The sequence below is a fragment of the Rhinolophus sinicus genome, linkage group LG06 (genome assembly GCF_036562045.2).
Source record: "Rhinolophus sinicus isolate RSC01 linkage group LG06, ASM3656204v1, whole genome shotgun sequence".
In the NCBI taxonomy this organism is placed as follows: domain Eukaryota; kingdom Metazoa; phylum Chordata; class Mammalia; order Chiroptera; family Rhinolophidae; genus Rhinolophus; species Rhinolophus sinicus.
The window spans coordinates 6712414-6729807 of NC_133756.1; the positions used below are offsets into that span (position 1 = coordinate 6712414).

Below are 17394 nucleotides of genomic sequence, written 5' to 3' on the forward strand. Positions count from 1 at the left end.
CTGAACCCCGCAGGCCCCTCTCTCCTCACCCCCTGCAGAGTGTGAGCCTGGCTTTTTCGGGCCGGGGTGTCGGCAGGCATGTGTCTGTCCCGCGGGCTTGGCCTGTGACCCTGTCAGTGGCGAGTGTGGGAAGCAGTGTCCTGCTGGCTACCGAGGGAAGGATTGTGACCAAGGTGAGTGGCTGGCCCCTGGTGGCTGGGTGGGGTGCGGGCCATCGGACCTGAGCTGGGCGCTGGGCACCAGAAGTACGGTGAGCTGGAGGCTGAGTCAGCCCTGCAGGCTGCCTGGCCCAGGTCGACACCTTTACCTGCCATGTCCCTGTTCTCGTCGTGCTGGTCTGCCTGTCCCTGTGCCCCTGTGAGGGCTGCCTGGGCAGGAGCTAGTGTGTGTGGCCAGGGCCTGGCCCAGAACACGCTCGATGCCTCTCCAAAATCATTCACTCACTCACTCATCCTCCCAGGACATACTGAGCATGCTTGTCCTGAAGCTGGGGTGCAGGAGCTCCTTCCTGGCGGCCTACGCCCGCCAGCCAGAGGCAGCTGCTCGTGGGGTTGCCGGCTGGGAGCAGAGTCTGGGCCAGAGGTGCCAGCCGGGGTGTGGGTGGTGATGGAACCCCATGGATGCTGAGGCCCGGGGTGGTGTGAATGGGCACAGAGCCGTGGGTGAGACTGGAGGCCTGGCGGCCCCTCATTTGCATGTCGTGGTCAGAGGGGGAAAAAGCCCTCGGTGAGAGTATTGGGCTGCTGTGGCTGCTGGCAGGTTTGGACCTCCCTTGGCACACAGCACACACACCGTCCACACCCATCGGTCCCTGGTGGACAGGGCCTGGAGTGGGGGCTGTGGTGTAACTGCATGACTATAGCCAGGGGGCAGCTGGCTTGAGCTACCCCCAACTTTAGGCCCATCCCCTCAGAGCTGCCACCTAGCTTCCCATCCCCTCTGGGAAACAAGGAGGGCCCTGGGGGCTCAGCCTAGCCCGAGCTGAGGGGTCTGTTTGCACTTAGGCCAGCTCTCCCCATGGGGTGGTCCCGGGGACCCCAGAGATGACGCTGCTGAGGGCGCTTGGTCCTGTTCGTACAGGAGGGGCGTGTGGGGCTCAGAACCCAGCTGGGACCCCCTGGTCTCCGCAGAGCTCTGTGGTCCTGACCACCTTCAGCAGCCCCGTCTGTGAAAGCACCACAGGCGCTCAGTGAGCCAGACTGGCCGGCCGGCGCTGTCCCCTGACTCCTGTGCCCCACCCCCACTCACACGCACGAGCACACATGCACACGTGCACGTCACCACCCCCAGCCTCATGCCAGCGGCTTGTGTTCTGAGACTTGGAAGGGCTTCACTGCAGCCTTTCCCTGCTGGCTTTATTCTTTCTTTTCCTTTTTTCTTTAAAAGCCTCTAGTGCCCTAAGGATGAGCTACAGGAAATGACACACATATTTTTATAGGAACGATGGGCCCCCCCCACTGTTGTTAGGTCTGGAAAATATTACCGCTCCAAACACGCGTCTGCCCCCAATTAGCGGAGAGGGGGCTCCTGCGGCCTGGTGGGACGGCTTCAGCCTGCACTGCCGGGCCTCTCCCTGGCCCACACAGTGTGGGTGCCGTGTGCACACTGCATGCGTGTGAGCTGTGCCTCGTCATCTAGCATGTGCACTTGTGCTGTGCCTGTGCCCCATGGTGGGATGAGGGTGGGTGCCCTCGGGATGGGCCGTCATTACAAGGTTTGCTGGGGTGTGTCCTCTGTCCCTGAGCCCCCATCGGGGCCCTGGGAGGCCCCAGGCCTGGGACTCCGCCCACCCCAGCCCAGGCAGGGCACATCCTAGCTGTCAGCCCTGCGAGGGGTGTTGTGATCAGCAGGCTGATTGTGTGGGCGTGGACCGTTGGCCGCAGCCACCCTTTCCACATGCTGTGCACACCTTCCAGCAGCATCAGAGTGGGCCGCGTGGCACCAGGGCAGGGAGGCGCCTTCCACTATCTGGGTCACCCCCAGTCAGGGCAGGTGTGGGGCGTGTGGAAGAGGCTCTGCAAGGCCCTCATGGGGGGCAGGCTGGGGCTCAGGGCACCCACAGTCTTCCCTGAAGCCTTGCCACTGCCGAGGCCGCCAGGGCCACTCTTTCCCAGGACCCTCTCACTCCTCAGTGGTAGGGGGCAACATGGAGGGGCGACACAGCAGAGGGTTCCCAGGTAGATCCAGGAGGCAGGAGGGAGGGGGGAGCTGGCCCTGCCACCCATTCCTGGGCACTCTTTAGGGTGCCGCTTGCCTGACACAGCCTCAGCCTCCCTGACTGGCAGCTCTGGCCTGCCCCACCCCAGGCCCTGCCTGGCTGTGTCCTCCAGGCCACCCCTCACCATTCTCCCCCACGGCCCCTTCCACTCTGCCCCGTATCCCCCGTCCCCTGTCCACTCCTGTGACTTTCCCGGTCACCCATGGGACCCGGCTGTGTCCAGCATCCCCACGAGGGCAGGGGTGAGTGGGCGGATCCCTGAGGGAGAAGGGCAGCTCTGTGGGGATGGCTGAGGCCCCTCCTACCCCCTTCTGCAGAGTGCCCAGCGGGGACATTTGGTGTGAACTGCTCGAGCTCCTGCTCCTGTAGGGGGGCCCCCTGCAACAGGGTCACGGGGCAGTGCCTGTGCCCACCTGGAAGGACTGGGGATGACTGTGGGGCAGGTGAGTGGCAGGCATGTTCTCTGGTCCCCTCACGTCCCTGTGTTGCACGACTCTGGGTGTGGCCCCGACCCTGGGCCATGTTTGGGGAACCCAGTCCTGGGCTGTGCCTGGGAGCCCTGACCAGCCCTGGGGTCCTGCAGACCCGAGGTCTGTCCATAGCAGTTGCAAGAGCCCTTGCTGAGCCACCCTTGGGTCTGGGCATGGGGGTCTGCCCCTGCCCTGGCTGGCCGTGCCCTTAGAGAGGGCCAGGAACCTGTCGGCCATGGGGACAGGTTGGCCAGCAGAGCCCCCAGCCCTTCCCTGCCTGAGCTTTACCCTCTAGGGTGACTTTTTACTGCATGGGGGTCCCTTGGCCCCTCTGATGGGTCCCACGTTGTGCCTTTTGAGCCGTCCTGGGCCAGGGACTCCTCTTCCGGGGGTGGCACACTGCAGCCCGAGGAGAGGCCGGGAGCTCCTCAGACCTGCCCCTCTGCCTCCCCTGGGCTGGTTCAGATGGGAGCAGCGGTTCCCACTGCTGGGCACGGGGCTCGGTGCTGTGCCAGACAGGCCCAGCAGGACCCTGGGAGACTGACTGGCCGTGGGGGACTAGATTGTCCCGAGGGCCGCTGGGGGCTCGGCTGCCAGGAGATCTGCCCTGCGTGTGAGCACGATGGTGCCTGTGAACCTGAGACCGGGGCCTGCCGCTGCCACCCCGGCTACACGGGCAGCCGCTGCCAGGACGGTGAGTGCTGTGCCGCCCGACCTCCGCCCCTGCCTGTGGTCCCTGGCCCCACTGCTCACCCTCCTTCCTCTGCAGTGTGCCCAGCTGGCTGGTTTGGGCTGGGCTGCCACATGAGGTGCTCCTGTGCCAACGATGGGCTCTGCCACCCAGTGACTGGACGTTGCACTTGTGCCCCTGGGTGGACCGGCCGCAGCTGCCAGAGAGGTAGGTGGCCCTTGTCCAGCATCCATCCCCCTGGAGAAGCTGCCACTCGGGACCTTGGGGGCTGGCAGGAGGCCCCGACCCCCGGCCTGGCTATGCTGCCCGTGAGCTCTGCCAGGCCTGCCCAGGATGACAGGGCTGTGTTGCAGCCTGTGACAGCGGGCACTGGGGACCTGACTGCAGCCACACCTGCAACTGCAGCGCAGGCCATGGGAGCTGTGATGCTGGCAGCGGCCTGTGCCTGTGCGAGGCTGGCTACGTGGGCCCCCGGTGCGAGCAGCGTGAGTCCCGACCCAGCTCACAGCCGTGCCCCCTGTGTGTGCCACAGGGGCACACATGCACACGTGCATACAAGTGCTAGGGGCTCTAGCCCTGCCCCCGTCCCCAGACAAGGAAGTGGCCTCCTCACCTGAACTCACCCAGCTCCTCCTCCCAGTGTGGGCTCTGGCCCCACCCTTCCACCACCTGGCCCAACAGTAGGTCCCTGGAGCAGCAGGCAGGGGGAGGAGGGGCCTGCCACACCCACGGGCACCTGGCATCTGGAGAAGGGAGGAGGGTGGCTGCTGAGGGCCGAGGGCCGTGCCATTCAGTGTGTGCCCCAGCGGCTGGGTTGGTGGGTACGGGCTGGGCCTGGAGCATGTCCTCCTATAGGAATTCCCAGAGGTCACACCTGGGCAGGGATGGGGGCAGAGTCCTGTGGCTGAGCCCAGCACCCCTGAGGCAGGGAGCCAGTCCCCTCCCCTCGGTCTCCGGCCACTGCTGGGATGGCAGAGGCCCTGGGCAGGACTGGGTCAGGCTCACTGCCCCCAGCTGATGGTGGGCCGGGCCCATGTGTCTCAGGGTGTCCCCAGGGCCACTTCGGGCCGGGCTGTGGGCAGCAGTGCCAGTGTGAGCATGGGGCAGCCTGTGACCACGTCAGCGGGGCCTGCACCTGTCCGGCTGGCTGGAGGGGCACCTTCTGCGAGCTTGGTGAGCCAGGGAGTGGCAGGCCGGGGCGGGGGGGCAGGTGTGTGGGCGGGGCCTGGTGACCCAGGTCGGCTCCCCATCCCCGCCCCCCGCCTACAGCCTGCCCGGCTGGCTTCTTTGGATTGGACTGCCATGGAGCCTGTGACTGTGCCGCCGGGACCCCCTGTGATGCCGTGAGCGGCACCTGCCTCTGCCCTGCCGGCCGCCGGGGACCCCGCTGTGCCCAGAGTGCGTGAGGCCCTGTCAGCCCTGGGTGCTGGGGAGGCTGTGGTTCACTGTGCCAGGCTCGCTCCTGGGCTTTGTCCTGGCTGAACAAAGCTGCCAGGTGGCCACCTTGGGAACACTGCTTTGCCCATGAGGCCAGCATGTTGGTCCCTATCTGTGGCCACCACAAGGGACACCCAGGCCACAGGTAGGACAGAGTGGCCACAGTGACCTGGGGGCCGCAGATCTACTGCAGCCCTTCCCAGGTCCGTCTCCCCAGACGCCTGACCGCCCTCTCTCCTATAGCCTGCCCAGCCCTCACCTATGGGCACAATTGCAGCCAGACCTGCTCCTGCTTCAATGGGGCCTCCTGTGACCCAGTCCACGGCCAGTGCCACTGTGGCCCTGGCTGGACCGGCCCCACCTGCCTGCAGGGTAAGCCCCGCCCAGCAGTCTGGGGCCAGGTGTTGTGCTGCTTCTCACCCGCTGAGCAGGGTCATGTGGGAGTGGGAAGCTGGCTGCACAGCAGGGCTCACCTGGAGGGGGTGGGCAGGAAGGGCTGGGCCTGCGCCCCCACGGGGCACCTAGTACCTGGGAGAGGGAAGGAAGGCGGGCGCTTAGGACCCAGGGTCATAGCCTTCAGTGCTGAGCCCCCCACGACTGGTGGGGGGGTCCTCCTGGGTTGGGGAGGGGTCCAGGCCCATGTGGGGCTGGCTGCCGGTGCTGCACGGTGCTCCCCTCTCTGTCCCCCAGCCTGCCCCGAGGGTCTGTATGGAGGGAACTGTCAGCATTCCTGCCTCTGCCAGCATGGGGGCTCCTGTGACGCTGTCTCAGGCCACTGCACCTGTCCAGAGGGCTGGACCGGCCTGGCCTGTGAGAAGGGTGAGCACCGGGCTGGCGGGGCAGAGAGGAGGCCCCGGGGGGTTTTGTGCGAGGCAGGGCTGGCACGCCAATGGGCCGCGGTCCAGGCCCCTCCATCTGTGGTCAGAGGTGGCTCCCTGGTTGGGGGGAGGCGGGAATAGCATCCTGGGGTGTGGCTTCAAGCCTGCGGAGTGACCAGCACCCTCCCTGTCCTTCCTGAGGACACGGGATCCGAGGCTCTGGGTGCAGGAAGCACGGGTCAGGCAGGGTCTCCTGGGTCCTGGGACTTATTCCTGGGAAATGGGACCCCATCCTCTTCCCGCCCTGCAGAGTGCCTCCCAGGTCACTTCGGAGCCGGCTGCCAACACAGCTGCAGTTGTCTCAACGGTGGTCTCTGTGACCGGCACACGGGCCACTGCCTCTGCCTGACTGGCTGGACCGGTGACAAGTGCCAGAGCCGTGAGTAGGACCGGTTGGGGGCAGGTGCAGGGAGGCCCAAAGGGCCCCTTTGGGCCAACAATGAGTGGACTTAGCCCCACTCCAGAGTGTGGGGGCCTCAGCAAGGTGGTCAGTTGGTACATAGGGGTTGGGGCTGCTGTCTGAGCTCCCCAGGGTCCCCAGCGGGAGGGCCTCAGCCCAGGAAGCCCACCAGAGGGAGGTGGGGTATGTTTGGCCCCAGCCCAGCCTCTGGGGACTCAGCCCTCCCGCTGTCTCGTCCTGCAGCCTGTGCCGAGGGCACATTTGGGGCTCACTGCAAGGAGCGCTGTGCCTGCCGGCGGGGAGCCACCTGCCACCATGTCACCGGGGCCTGCCTCTGCCCCCCAGGATGGAGGGGTTTACTCTGTAATAATGGTGAGCCCCCAGCTCTGCCAGCACTGGGAGCCCACTGGCCGGTGGGGGTGGGTCCTTTACTCCGTGAGCCCTTGGGGCCTGCGCTGGCCCCAGGCTCCTCCCATCCCGGCCTGTGCCTTCCTGCAGCCTGCCCCCATGGCTGGTTTGGAGAGGCCTGCACCCAGCGCTGCCAGTGCCCACCTGGTACTGCCTGCCACCACGTCACTGGGGAGTGTCGCTGTCCCCCAGGCTTTACTGGGCCTGGCTGTGAGCAGGGTAGGTGACCAAGCAGGGTGGGCCCTGGGGCAGTGGGTGGCTCAGCCCCTCCTGATGTGGCCTGAAGCTCAGATTGCATGTTCCTCTGAGCTGTGCCTCAAAACCTCATGCCAAGGGGGCCATGGGGGCAACTCGGGAGGCACCTGTTTCAGGGTGGGCCAGGACTGACCCCTCTGCCTGCACCCCAGCCTGCCCACCTGGCACCTTTGGGGACAGCTGTCGGCAGAAGTGCCAGTGTCCCAGCGGGAACCAGGCCTGCCACCCTGCCTCGGGGGCCTGTATGTGTGCTCCTGGCTACCACGGCACCGGCTGCCGGCAACGTGAGTGCTGCCTGGGCCACCTGTGGGGCCACCCTCAGGAAGGCCCTCATTTAGGGTGGGGGGGGGAATGCCAGGCCCTGCACTGGGGGGCAGACTCAGTCCCCGGCCCCTGGCAGCTGGCCTCTCCTCCCCCTGCAGGGTGCCCCCCTGGGCGCTTTGGGCCTGGTTGTGAGCAGTTGTGTGGATGTCTCAACGGGGGCTCCTGTGACGCGGCCGCGGGGAACTGCCACTGCCCCGCTGGCTTCCTGGGGACAGACTGCAGCCTCAGTGAGTAGCTGGGTGAGGGCGGGTGGCTCCTCCCTGCTCCTCTGTGGGCGGCGCCCCACCACCCATTCTGCCAGGAGGACAGTCCCCAGACTGCCCGCCTCTCTAGGCTTCCCGCTGGTCCCAGACTGAGCTAAGCTGGGAGGTGCCCTGCAGGCCCGCTCCTCCCAGCTGTGTGCTGTGTCCCTGACGAGGGTGATGCCCGCCAGCAGGGGGAGCTCTGCGGTGCAAAGGCCTGCGGACATCCTGCTGAGGACAAGACCTTTCCCTGAGTCATGTGGGGACTTTCCACTTGTCTGGGGTGCTGGCTGGGCTGCAGGGGATGGGGTGGCGACCCCGGTGAGTCACTGCAGCTGCAGAGCCGGCCTAGCCCTCAGTAGAGGCTGGGGGGAGAGGAAATGCCAGATCTGCTGGAAGCTGGGGGGCAGGCAGTCTCTGCCCTGTCTGCCAGACTCGGGAGACCCCCGCTTCATCCTGTCCACCCTGCCCTGTCCCACCATGGCAGGTGGAAGGGGGTCCAGCCAGAGCAGCCACCCTCCCATTTCCTCCCGCCAGCCTGTCCACAGGGCCGCTTCGGCCCCAGTTGTGCGCATGTGTGCAGATGTGGGCAGGGGGCAACCTGTGACCCTGTGACCGGCACCTGCGCCTGCCCCCCAGGGAGGACCGGCAGCCACTGTGAGCACGGTGAGTGGGGGTTCGCCTGCTGCCTTGGGCACTTCCAGGCATCACCTCATCGGCCACGGGTGCCGGCCGGTGGTGCTGAGCGGTGGGTCCCCTGGCACATTCACTCCCGCGGCCTCTATGAATCCCCACCCCCCCACCAACGGTCCCTCGGGCTAAGAAGTGAGGGCCTTGTCTGTGTGGACAGCAGTGCCCTGCTCTGTTCAGCGGGCCATCCAACGCCACCCTACTCCTTGCCTTGATTTTGGCCCCTGATTCAGGCCGTCAGGTGACTTGTCCATATCCCTGCGGCCAGTAGAGGCTGAGCAGTGTCCAACCCAGAGCCCCCCTCGCCTGGGTGGCTGTTTTCTTTGCGGACAGAACCAGCCACCTGACTGATGTCCCTTTGGAACAGGGTTCTTCTGGCCTCTCTGCTGGCCCAGGGGTGGGGACCCTGGTGCAGGGAGGCCCAGAGCGCAGGCGTTGCTGCAGAAATGGATGGCCTTGGGGACACTCGTGGAGTTCACATGCTGCCCCCATGGCCACACCCACAGCCCCTTAGCCCGGCCCCCCTGGTAGGTCTGAGGCTTTTGCCCTCCCCATCATTCTCATAGATGGGCAACACCTGCTGTTTCTCAGCCTGTGGCAGCAAGGGTCAGAAACCCCAGGACCTGGCTTTAGCCAGGCCATGTCCTCGTCCCCAGGGAAGGACGGCAGCCATGGGTCATTCAGACTATGAATAGGGGCGCTCTGGAGTTTGCCTGCCTGGCCTCCTCTCAGCCCTGAGAATGAACCTGTGCAGAGTGCCGCCACCTCCAGGAAGGCTTCCCTGACCCCTCCCGTTGGCTGGGCAAGCTCTCGAAGCCCTTGGAGGGCCCTGGCCCCTTTACCTCGACATACCCTCAGCCCTGACTCAGGCCTGTCCTTTGCCTATTGAGAGGATGGATGAATGGGCAGTACTCAGTTGGTGTTTCTCCCTGGCACACATGTGCTCAGAAGGCAGAGACTGGCCCCGAGAGGTCCCAGGAAGTGTTTGTTGAATGAATGTCAGAACTGGTGGGGACGTGTCCCAGAGCATGTCCAGCCCTGGGCCAGAGCTCTGAGCAGCCCCTGGCTTCTGTCCCCAGGCTGTCCCCAGAATCGGTTTGGCATGAACTGTGAGCACGTGTGCTCCTGCAAAAACGGAGGCCTGTGCCATGCTGCCACCGGCAGCTGCTCCTGTGGCCTGGGCTGGACAGGGCTGCACTGTGAGCTGGGTGAGTGTCCAGGCTGGCTGGGAGAGCCACGTCTCCGTGAGGGCTGGAGGGTCGGCTCCCGGGTGCCCTGAATCAGGCTAGTGCCCGAGGGGGAGACTGACTTCCGCAGCGGGAGACTGACGTGCTGGCTGTCTGCAGCCTGCCCTGCCGGGCGCTACGGAGCCGCCTGCCTCCTGGAGTGCTCTTGCCACAATAACGGCACCTGTGAGCCTGCCACGGGCGCCTGCCATTGTGACCCTGGCTTCTACGGCCAGGCCTGCGAGCACTGTGAGTCACGGGGTGGGGACCTTGCCCCAGCGTCCAAGGCAGATCTGGGTTGACCTGGGCTCATGGGGGCCTATGAGATAAGGCCTGACCCCAGCTTACCCTGGGGGTCATACTGGAACCAGTGAGGCTCTCACCTGAGTCCTGGCTGGGACTCAGTGACGGGAGAGCCAGGCCTGGGTGGGAGGAAGGGGGCGCCCAGGCCCCTGAACCCAGTCCTTTGCTTGGGTAAACTGAGGCAGGATCTCTAACCCAGTCTCCCTCAGCCTGTCCCCCTGGTTTCCATGGGGCTGGCTGCCAGGGGGCGTGCAAGTGTCAGCATGGAGCCCCTTGCCACCCCGTCAGCGGCCAGTGTCTCTGCCCTGCTGGCTTCCATGGCCAGTTCTGCGAGAGGGGTGAGTACGCCTCATCTACGTGCTCCCACCTGACCCCTTCACCCCAGTCGCAAATAGTCCTGGTGTGGGACAGAAGGAGACGCTGAAACCACTGCCCCCAACCAGGGTGTGAGCCAGGCTCATTCGGAGAGGGCTGCCGCCAGCGGTGTGACTGCCAGGGTGGCGCACCCTGTGACCCTGTCACTGGCCACTGCCTTTGCCCCCCAGGGCGCATGGGGACCACCTGTGACCTTGGTAAGTCTGGGGTCCCACTGGTGGGGGGCACAGTTGCGGGTCTCCATCAGTGGAAAATATTGATTGCATTAGTTGAGCCCCACCTGTGCCATGACCCCGTCTGGGCGCGGTGCCCTGCTGTGCCTATCCCACCCCCCTGTAGGGGGGCAGCTGCTTGGAGGGGTCCCAGCATGGAGCTCCTGCTTGTGTTGTCAGGGCTGTGCCCTGTTCTCAGGCCACCCACAGAGTCCCTGGGGTGGAGGCCGCGGTCATATGAAGAGGCCCCCATTAGGTGGGAAGGAGACCTTCCTGAGCTGCCAACATGGGTGGGGCTGGGGGGAGGCTGTTCTCTGTGGTTGCACACATGACCCTGGGGCTGCATTCCTGACCCTCAGGCCCCCCTTTGCCAGTCCCGGGGCTGGGCAGGAACACGGGGCTGTGATTCTGGGCAGGATCCCAGTGGCTGGTGCTTTCCCATGTGACAACTCACAGGGCAGGGAAACTGAGGCTTGAGGTTTTTGTTCCCGCACGACCTGAAGGCCTGGGGTTCCCTGGCTTGAGCAGACGCAGATGGCACTCAGGCCTGTCTCTTCTCCCCTCCCTCCTGCAGACTGCAGAGTGGGCTTTTTCGGGCCCGGCTGTGCTCTGCCCTGTGCCTGTGGGGGTGGGGCCACCTGCGACCCAGTCAGTGGGCAGTGCCTCTGCGTGGATGGCTACACAGGGCCCATGTGCCAGCAAGGTGAGCCAGACTCCTGGGGAGAATGGCGGGGGGGACAATATGCCCCAGCCCCACCCCTGGCCGAGTCCCTGTCCCTCCCCCCCACACAGAGTTGGCTAGGCCAGGCTAGTGGCGAGCACATGGCCGTCCCGACGCGGTAGCATGGTGTCCATGCACATGGCTTCTGATGGGCACAGTGTAACCCTCCAGCCACCAGCCCATGGGGCAGGGCTCGGCATGCTGCCAGCCCGAAGCAGCCCCACTGCCTCTAGCCCCAGATAGGCAAGGGCGGGCTTTAACTGCAGATGGGACCCTATGAGCAGGGCTGGGTGACCCACTGTGGGTGGGCTGACCCAGCCCACCACCCCACCCCACCCCCGCCCTGCATGCCCAGGGCACAGCGGTGCACCGTGTGTTCCAGCGTGCATGTCTGCACACACGTGTGCTCTATCACATGTATGCCTGTACACACGTGCCCTCCAGCGTGCATGCCTTCACACACGTGTGCCCGCTTGCACTCGCAGATGGTTTGGCAAGGTGCAGTGATGGTACCTTGGCCTCAGTCCCCTGAGGCTGTGGGGGTACGCATGCTCCCCCTCCCCAGTCTGGTGTTGGGAAGGGATGTGTGCACACTGAAATGTCGTCTATGGAGGGAGGTGGGGGGCTGGCCTGGGGTCTGTGCCGGGCAGGCCCTGCAGACCAGGTGAAGGGGGAGCCAGGCTGTGAGCAGATTCCAGACTGAAGTCCTTGGCTTGGGGATCCCAAACACGGGCTTGATATTGTGTATGCATGTATCTTTTTGAGCCTCACCAAAGCAGTCCTGACCCAAAACTGTTCAGAGCTACAGAGCTGTGAGAAGGGCTCGTCTCCCGCATTGGGGCAGGCCAGAGAGCTGGCACCAGCCTTGCAGAGCTGGTGCTCAGGACGAAATGCCAGCCATGGCGGCACCTAGTGGTCAGATCTGGTACTGCATCACAGTCCCTAGGCCCGCCCTGGGCAGCCTTGAGGTTTGAGGGGATGCTGCCTGCCTGAGGCCAGGGAGGAAGACTGACAGGCAGGGCCTCGCCCCCTGCCCTGGAGCGGATCCGGTTTGGCCTGGAGTGGAGCCCTTACCCATCCAGCCCAAAGTCCCACCTCCCAACCCTCCATGCTGCCTGCACAAGGCAGGGCTGGGAGCTCTCCTTTGGGGAGGGAGAGGCGCCACCATTTGCATAGGAGTGTGGGGTCCCTGCAGGCCTGTGTTCCCCATTACTGTTGCTCACCCAAGGGTGAGGCACTAGCATGAGTGTGTCTGTCTGCCTTCAGGTGGGCCCCCCCAGCTCTCCGAGATCCCATCCCCAGCCCTGGGCCCAGGTAAGGGGGCTGGGTGGCATTTGGTGGCATCACTGGTCCGTCACCAACAGACTGAGGCCAGAGGAGGGATGAGGCTCGAGCACTATTAGAATCCGAGCCCTGCAGAGCAGCAGGTCTTCCTGAATCTGGACCTTGGAGATGAGGCCGGGGGAAGCTGGGAGGAGGGTCCGGGAGACAGGAGGAGCTGCGTGAATTTACCCCCTGCCTGGAGCTGACACGCTTCCTCCTGTGCCTGCAGCGGCCTCACACACAACCCCTCACAGACCAGCACCCGGGCTACGCAGCAGGGCAGAGCGGCACTAGCTCAGAGGCAGCCCCTGCCGGGGCCCACCTCCTGGGTGCCGCCAAAGGGACTCAGGGGCTTTGGTGACAACTAAGGAGAGATGCCCGTGGGCCAGGACTCTCGCCCAACCCTTGCCTCCAAGGGCTGTGGACAGCTGCACAGCCGCTCGCTCTGCAAGGATCGTCTGGCCTCGAGGAGGGAGACCCCACTGGGCACAGCTGCACAGAGCTCAGATGAGTGGATGGCTTGGGTCGTACAGCCACACTGGCCGCCTGTGCTGAGGACGCCCGGCCCTTTGGGCCGCTGGGTCGGGACTGAGGGCAGGTGTGGGTGCAGGTGCCGGCGTGGGGCCCTGCCCTCCGAGCGGGTTCTTTGGTGCTAGGCCCTGGGACTGCTGCAGCTCAGCCTGTTTACCTGGAAGTGTCGCCCAGCTGTATTTATGTGATGGTATTTATGTGCAGCTGGACGTGCCCGCTGCACCCCTGGGTGCTGGAAGGCTGTGTCCTGCCCTGTCCCAGGAAGCCCTGACTCAGGACTGCGGGGCCCCGAGGGGCCTCCAGGCGGTGGGCTCTGGTACCTTGTGAAATCCAGTAAGTTAAGAAAGGAGTGGCCCCTTCCTTGAGGCCTGTGTGTGCTGCTTTGTGTGGGTTCCACTGTGGTGGCCTCCTGGGCACGCCGGCAGGAGTGCGCTTGGATTACGGAGGCTCACAGACACCTGGCCCATTCGGCCCCCTGCTCCTCCCTGGCGATGGGGGTGACAACAAGTACAGCTGGGTTTGTCCTGGTTCCCAGGCTCCGGGGGGGAGGGCAGGGGCTGCCCAAGCAGAGGCAGATGGGCCTGCTAAAAAGGCTCACAGCCAAGGTGCCCGAGACCCAGAGCCTGCAGTGGGAAGCATGGCCCCCAAGGGGAGGAGGCTGGCCCAAGGGCAGGGGTGGTGTGGAGGCAGCACAGGCTCCCATCCACCTCTACCCCTACCCCTCCTATCCTCAGGGCAGAAACAGTGGTGAGGGGTGGAGAGCTCACAGGGATGGGGTGGCCAGCTGAGAGGTTGGACCCAGATTGTCACACCAGATGTTTAGGGTCTGAGCTATAGCCCCCCTCCCCTCCCCTCCAACACCAGCCCAGCTAGCTGATACTTCAAGGGCAAAGGACCTGGGCAAAATAAGGAGGGTTCTAGCAAGCCCTATCCCTTTAAAAACAACTTGTGAACAACAGATAGCAGAGGAAGCCGAATTAGTGAGCTGCATGTTAAGACTCAAAAGTAAATGCAAGGCCGGCCCAGTGACTCAGGCGGTTGGAGCGTTGTGTTCCTAACGCTGAGGTCACCGGTTCGATTCCCACAAGGGCCAGGGAACTGTGCCCTCTACAGCCAAGATTGTGAACAACAGCTCTCCCTGGAGCTGGGCGGCTGTGAGAAGCCGGAGGTTGGCGTGAGCTGCTGTGGGCTACCGTGTGCTGCCATGAGTGGCCAGTGGCCAGTGTGAGTAGCCGGGAGCCAGCGTGAATGGCCGGCAGCCAATGTGAGTCGCCAGCAGCTGGTGAGAGCTGCCATGAGCTGCTGTGAGCGGCCGACCGACAACTGGCCACTGACAGCCTCAGCCTGGCGGAGCGCAAGGCTCCTAATACCAGCAGGGGCCAGGGAGCTGTGTCCTACACAACTAGACTGAGAAACAACAGCTTGAACTGGAGGCGGGAGAGGGAGGCAGAAGAAAGGAGGGGGGAAAGTAAATACAATAGATATCCGAGAAAAGAATGGGGAGCAGAGTGACATCAGACTTTATAAGAGAAACAGTCCAATCAAGGAGACAGTGACGTTACTTGCAAAGTGTTTAAGAAAAACATTGGTGTCGGGACAGAGCCAGGAGTGCAGGTTCCAGGCTCTCGGCCTCACGTGCAAAGGTGCTGGCTCAGGTAGTGAATGGCCATCAACTGTGATTGGATGGCCATCAGCTGTGGCTAGTTGGCCGTCAGCTGTAACCAGTGAGCCATTGGCCACTAATATAACTGCTGCGGCTACGCTAGCAGCAAATGGGGGGTTAGCAAGAAGATGGTGGCTGAGCTAGCAAGAGTGGATTGCAGTTAGCAAGTGGGGTTGGCTGGTTGATAGAGAAGCAGACGGCAGGTTGCAGATCGTGTGGCTCCTGCTTCCTGTGTCTCCAACCCAGCCGCCAGCGAGACTATAGTGGTCTGACTCCCCTACCTATGATTCCGTGGGTGTTCCTTTTTGGCCTCACCGTGTCCTGCGTTCTTATGTGGGGGGCGTGACCAGCGACCCCCCCACACACATACCCTGCATGACAACTGCAGACTTGAATTTTACATCCTGCTAAACTATCACTGAAAAGCAAAGTGAACGTTCTTGTTGGTATCCAAGGCCCTGGCAGGTAACTATACAGAAACCTGGCTTGAAAATGTGCTCAGAGAAAGCCCTCCAGCAAGAAGAGAAAGAAGCCAGGAAGGTGCCATGAGACAGTCACACTTCCCACGTGACCTAGTGAGTGCGACAATCAGATATTCATATTAACTGACAACTGAAAGTCTGGCCTGTGGGCGGGCACGGAGCGGGGGAGGGAGGGTTGCTCAGTCTCGCTCCTGCTGGTGGAAGAGAGACATGCGGACAGATGGTAATGAGATAGGTGTGACCACAGCCAGAAGACTGATGGCATGTTTTCACTTTCAAACCATCTGGAGGGAATGTCTCACCAGTGGAAGGCAGGGGAGGAGGAAAAATAAAGCATAAGAAGAAGAAAACATGAACAAATCCTAATGGAAGTGGCTACAAACGATCAAGAAACAGATCCCCAGGCCTCATTAAACAGTATCCAACAGTATTTCACTATAAAAGATATACTTAGAAGGATAGAAATAGAAGCACACAAAGTAAACTGAAGGAAAGCTGGGGCAGGAGTTTTAATATTTTAGGCTTAAAAGCATCCCAAGTGACTATAAATATATATACACATATTTGCATGCAACAATAGAAATTCACACAGCAATGATGATATAACAGGTAGAATAAACAATTATAACTGGTGATTTTAACGTGCCCTTTACAGAAACCAATAGGTTAAGCAAAAAGACAGAAGCAGTCATGAAGTTTGAATAAGCATTAACACATGCTGTTTTATAGACTTGTTTCTATATTTACTATGTTTATGTATATACACATTTATATTTACATGTATATAAACTTTACACTCAGCCAATGGAGAATAATGGAATGTGTAAGAAAATCAAAATTTCCTTGAAAACTAATAAGAAAGAAAAAAGCTAGCAAAATTGTTGATTTTTTAAAATGTGAAGCAAGAAAAAAAATACAGAAGGAGGGAGGATTAACTACAGATACAAAAGAGAGTATGATATAAAAAAAGAATATTATGAATAACTTTGGAAACTTAGAAAAATGGATATTTTTTGGAAAATACAAAATGCTAGGATTTGTGTAGGTAGAAATGAAGCACTTGAATAAACCAATAATTTCAGTAAATGCAAATTGTAATCAAAACTCCCCCCCCCCGCCTGTGTAACGCCTGGCATAATGCTGGTACAGGCGGTTATCTAGACTTTGAAGACATCGTGAACTTATCTGAGTTACTCCAGAAACTTTAAATAGAGGAAAACATCTCGACTCATTTCACGAGGCCAGTATCACCTTGCTCCTAAATGGCCGTGCAAGAAAATTACAGACCCATGAAGGGTATTCAAAAATCGTCAATAGAATATTAGCTCCTCAAATAAAAATATTTAAAAAATAACATCCACTCGATCCAATGGGAATTTGACTTGATTCAAATGCCAGGACAGTTTAACGTCAGGAAATGTGTCCGTGCCTGGGTGAGAGGAGAAATCAGAGGACAGACCTTTGACAGGTCAGCATCTAGGTAGGACATAAATTCTGGGAGTACTGGGTACAGAAAGGAGCCTTCTCAACAACAGTATGTGGCAAGAATCCACTGAGAGTTGAATGGAGAAGCCAGTGGGTTCAAGTCTGTCCACGCGAAGCGTTCCAGGGCCTTCCTTGCCCACGATGCACCACTGGGGTCCTGCTTTTTCTCCTTGCATTATTGATCTCCGTGCCCCTGATGTGACAGCCTCTACGTCTCTGGCTGTCCTTGACTAGGAGGCACGTTCTGGGAGGCGTGGGCTCTGCTTGCTTCATGCAGGACCACCTGGACAGGACGTGGGGAGGGCCCAGGAAACACTGGAACGAACTAACTTCCCTTAAAGATCAAGGGTCAAATGTTGCTGTCACTTCTCCCCCACACCCGCCGAGCTCCAGAGGCCACAGGCCACACTGTCCAATGAGAAAAAGAAACAGGGAAGACACGAACCCACCCAGGTTTTCAGGGGATGGGACTGTTGCCATAGAAAAGCTGAAAGGGCCAACAGCCAAATCAGCATGACCAATAAGAACTCAGCAAGGTGGGCCACCAAATCATGTAGGTATGTAAAATGTATAAAACCTACACAAATCAATAGTCTTCAACACCAGCGATACCAACTAGAAAACAATACAAAATAAGGTGCTGTTCAAGGTGGCAACAAAACCCACAGTATCTGGGTATTTATCTGGCAAAAGGATGCGTGAGACTTTCAGAGGTTACTAGACCTAAAAGGGGCCTGAACCTGACGACGCCCTCACTCCAGCCAGGCTTCACTTGGGGAGGGCCCAGAACACACTGGAATGAACTAACTTCCCTTAAAGCTCACAGATCAAATTGTGCTGTCACTCCTTCCCCACCCCAGATCCCAGCCTGTTTGAGGAGAGGCCGGGCCTGTTTGAAGGCAGACGGGGCAGCTGGGGAGCGATTTGCAATATACAACACCCACAAGCGGCTGCTAGCAGGAATGGTGCCCCTGCAGTGCCCCTGGTGGCCTCCAGGGGCGGTAGCGTGAGGCAGGCCCTCCCAGAAGAAAGGACCTGGGATGGGAATGTTCCAGAAGGG

The 17394-nt window shown here is 61.3% G+C and overlaps 1 protein-coding gene across 3 annotated transcripts in view; it reads left to right on the plus strand.

Annotated features, from left to right (window-relative positions):
* The window catches only part of MEGF6 (multiple EGF like domains 6), a 90946-nt gene extending 77877 nt beyond the window's left edge, over window positions 1-13069 (plus strand). For 2 of the 3 annotated variants that reach the window (XM_019757125.2, XM_019757126.2), the window contains exons 14-35: window positions 39-173; window positions 2536-2661; window positions 3251-3382; window positions 3458-3586; window positions 3733-3864; window positions 4424-4552; window positions 4649-4777; window positions 5060-5188; window positions 5507-5635; window positions 5945-6073; window positions 6338-6466; window positions 6593-6721; window positions 6910-7041; window positions 7180-7308; window positions 7861-7989; window positions 9093-9221; window positions 9360-9488; window positions 9752-9880; window positions 9986-10114; window positions 10704-10832; window positions 12117-12164; window positions 12403-12601. In XM_019757125.2, coding sequence (XP_019612684.2) covers window positions 39-173; window positions 2536-2661; window positions 3251-3382; window positions 3458-3586; window positions 3733-3864; window positions 4424-4552; window positions 4649-4777; window positions 5060-5188; window positions 5507-5635; window positions 5945-6073; window positions 6338-6466; window positions 6593-6721; window positions 6910-7041; window positions 7180-7308; window positions 7861-7989; window positions 9093-9221; window positions 9360-9488; window positions 9752-9880; window positions 9986-10114; window positions 10704-10832; window positions 12117-12164; window positions 12403-12467 — 2705 coding nt within the window. In that variant the 3' untranslated portion in view covers window positions 12468-12601. Of the gene's footprint in view, window positions 1-38; window positions 174-2535; window positions 2662-3250; window positions 3383-3457; window positions 3587-3732; window positions 3865-4423; window positions 4553-4648; window positions 4778-5059; window positions 5189-5506; window positions 5636-5944; window positions 6074-6337; window positions 6467-6592; window positions 6722-6909; window positions 7042-7179; window positions 7309-7860; window positions 7990-9092; window positions 9222-9359; window positions 9489-9751; window positions 9881-9985; window positions 10115-10703; window positions 10833-12116; window positions 12165-12402 lie in introns of all 3 variants that reach the window. The other variant, XM_019757124.2, reaches the window with a different exon arrangement.
* Window positions 13070-17394: the final 4325 nt, after the last annotated feature.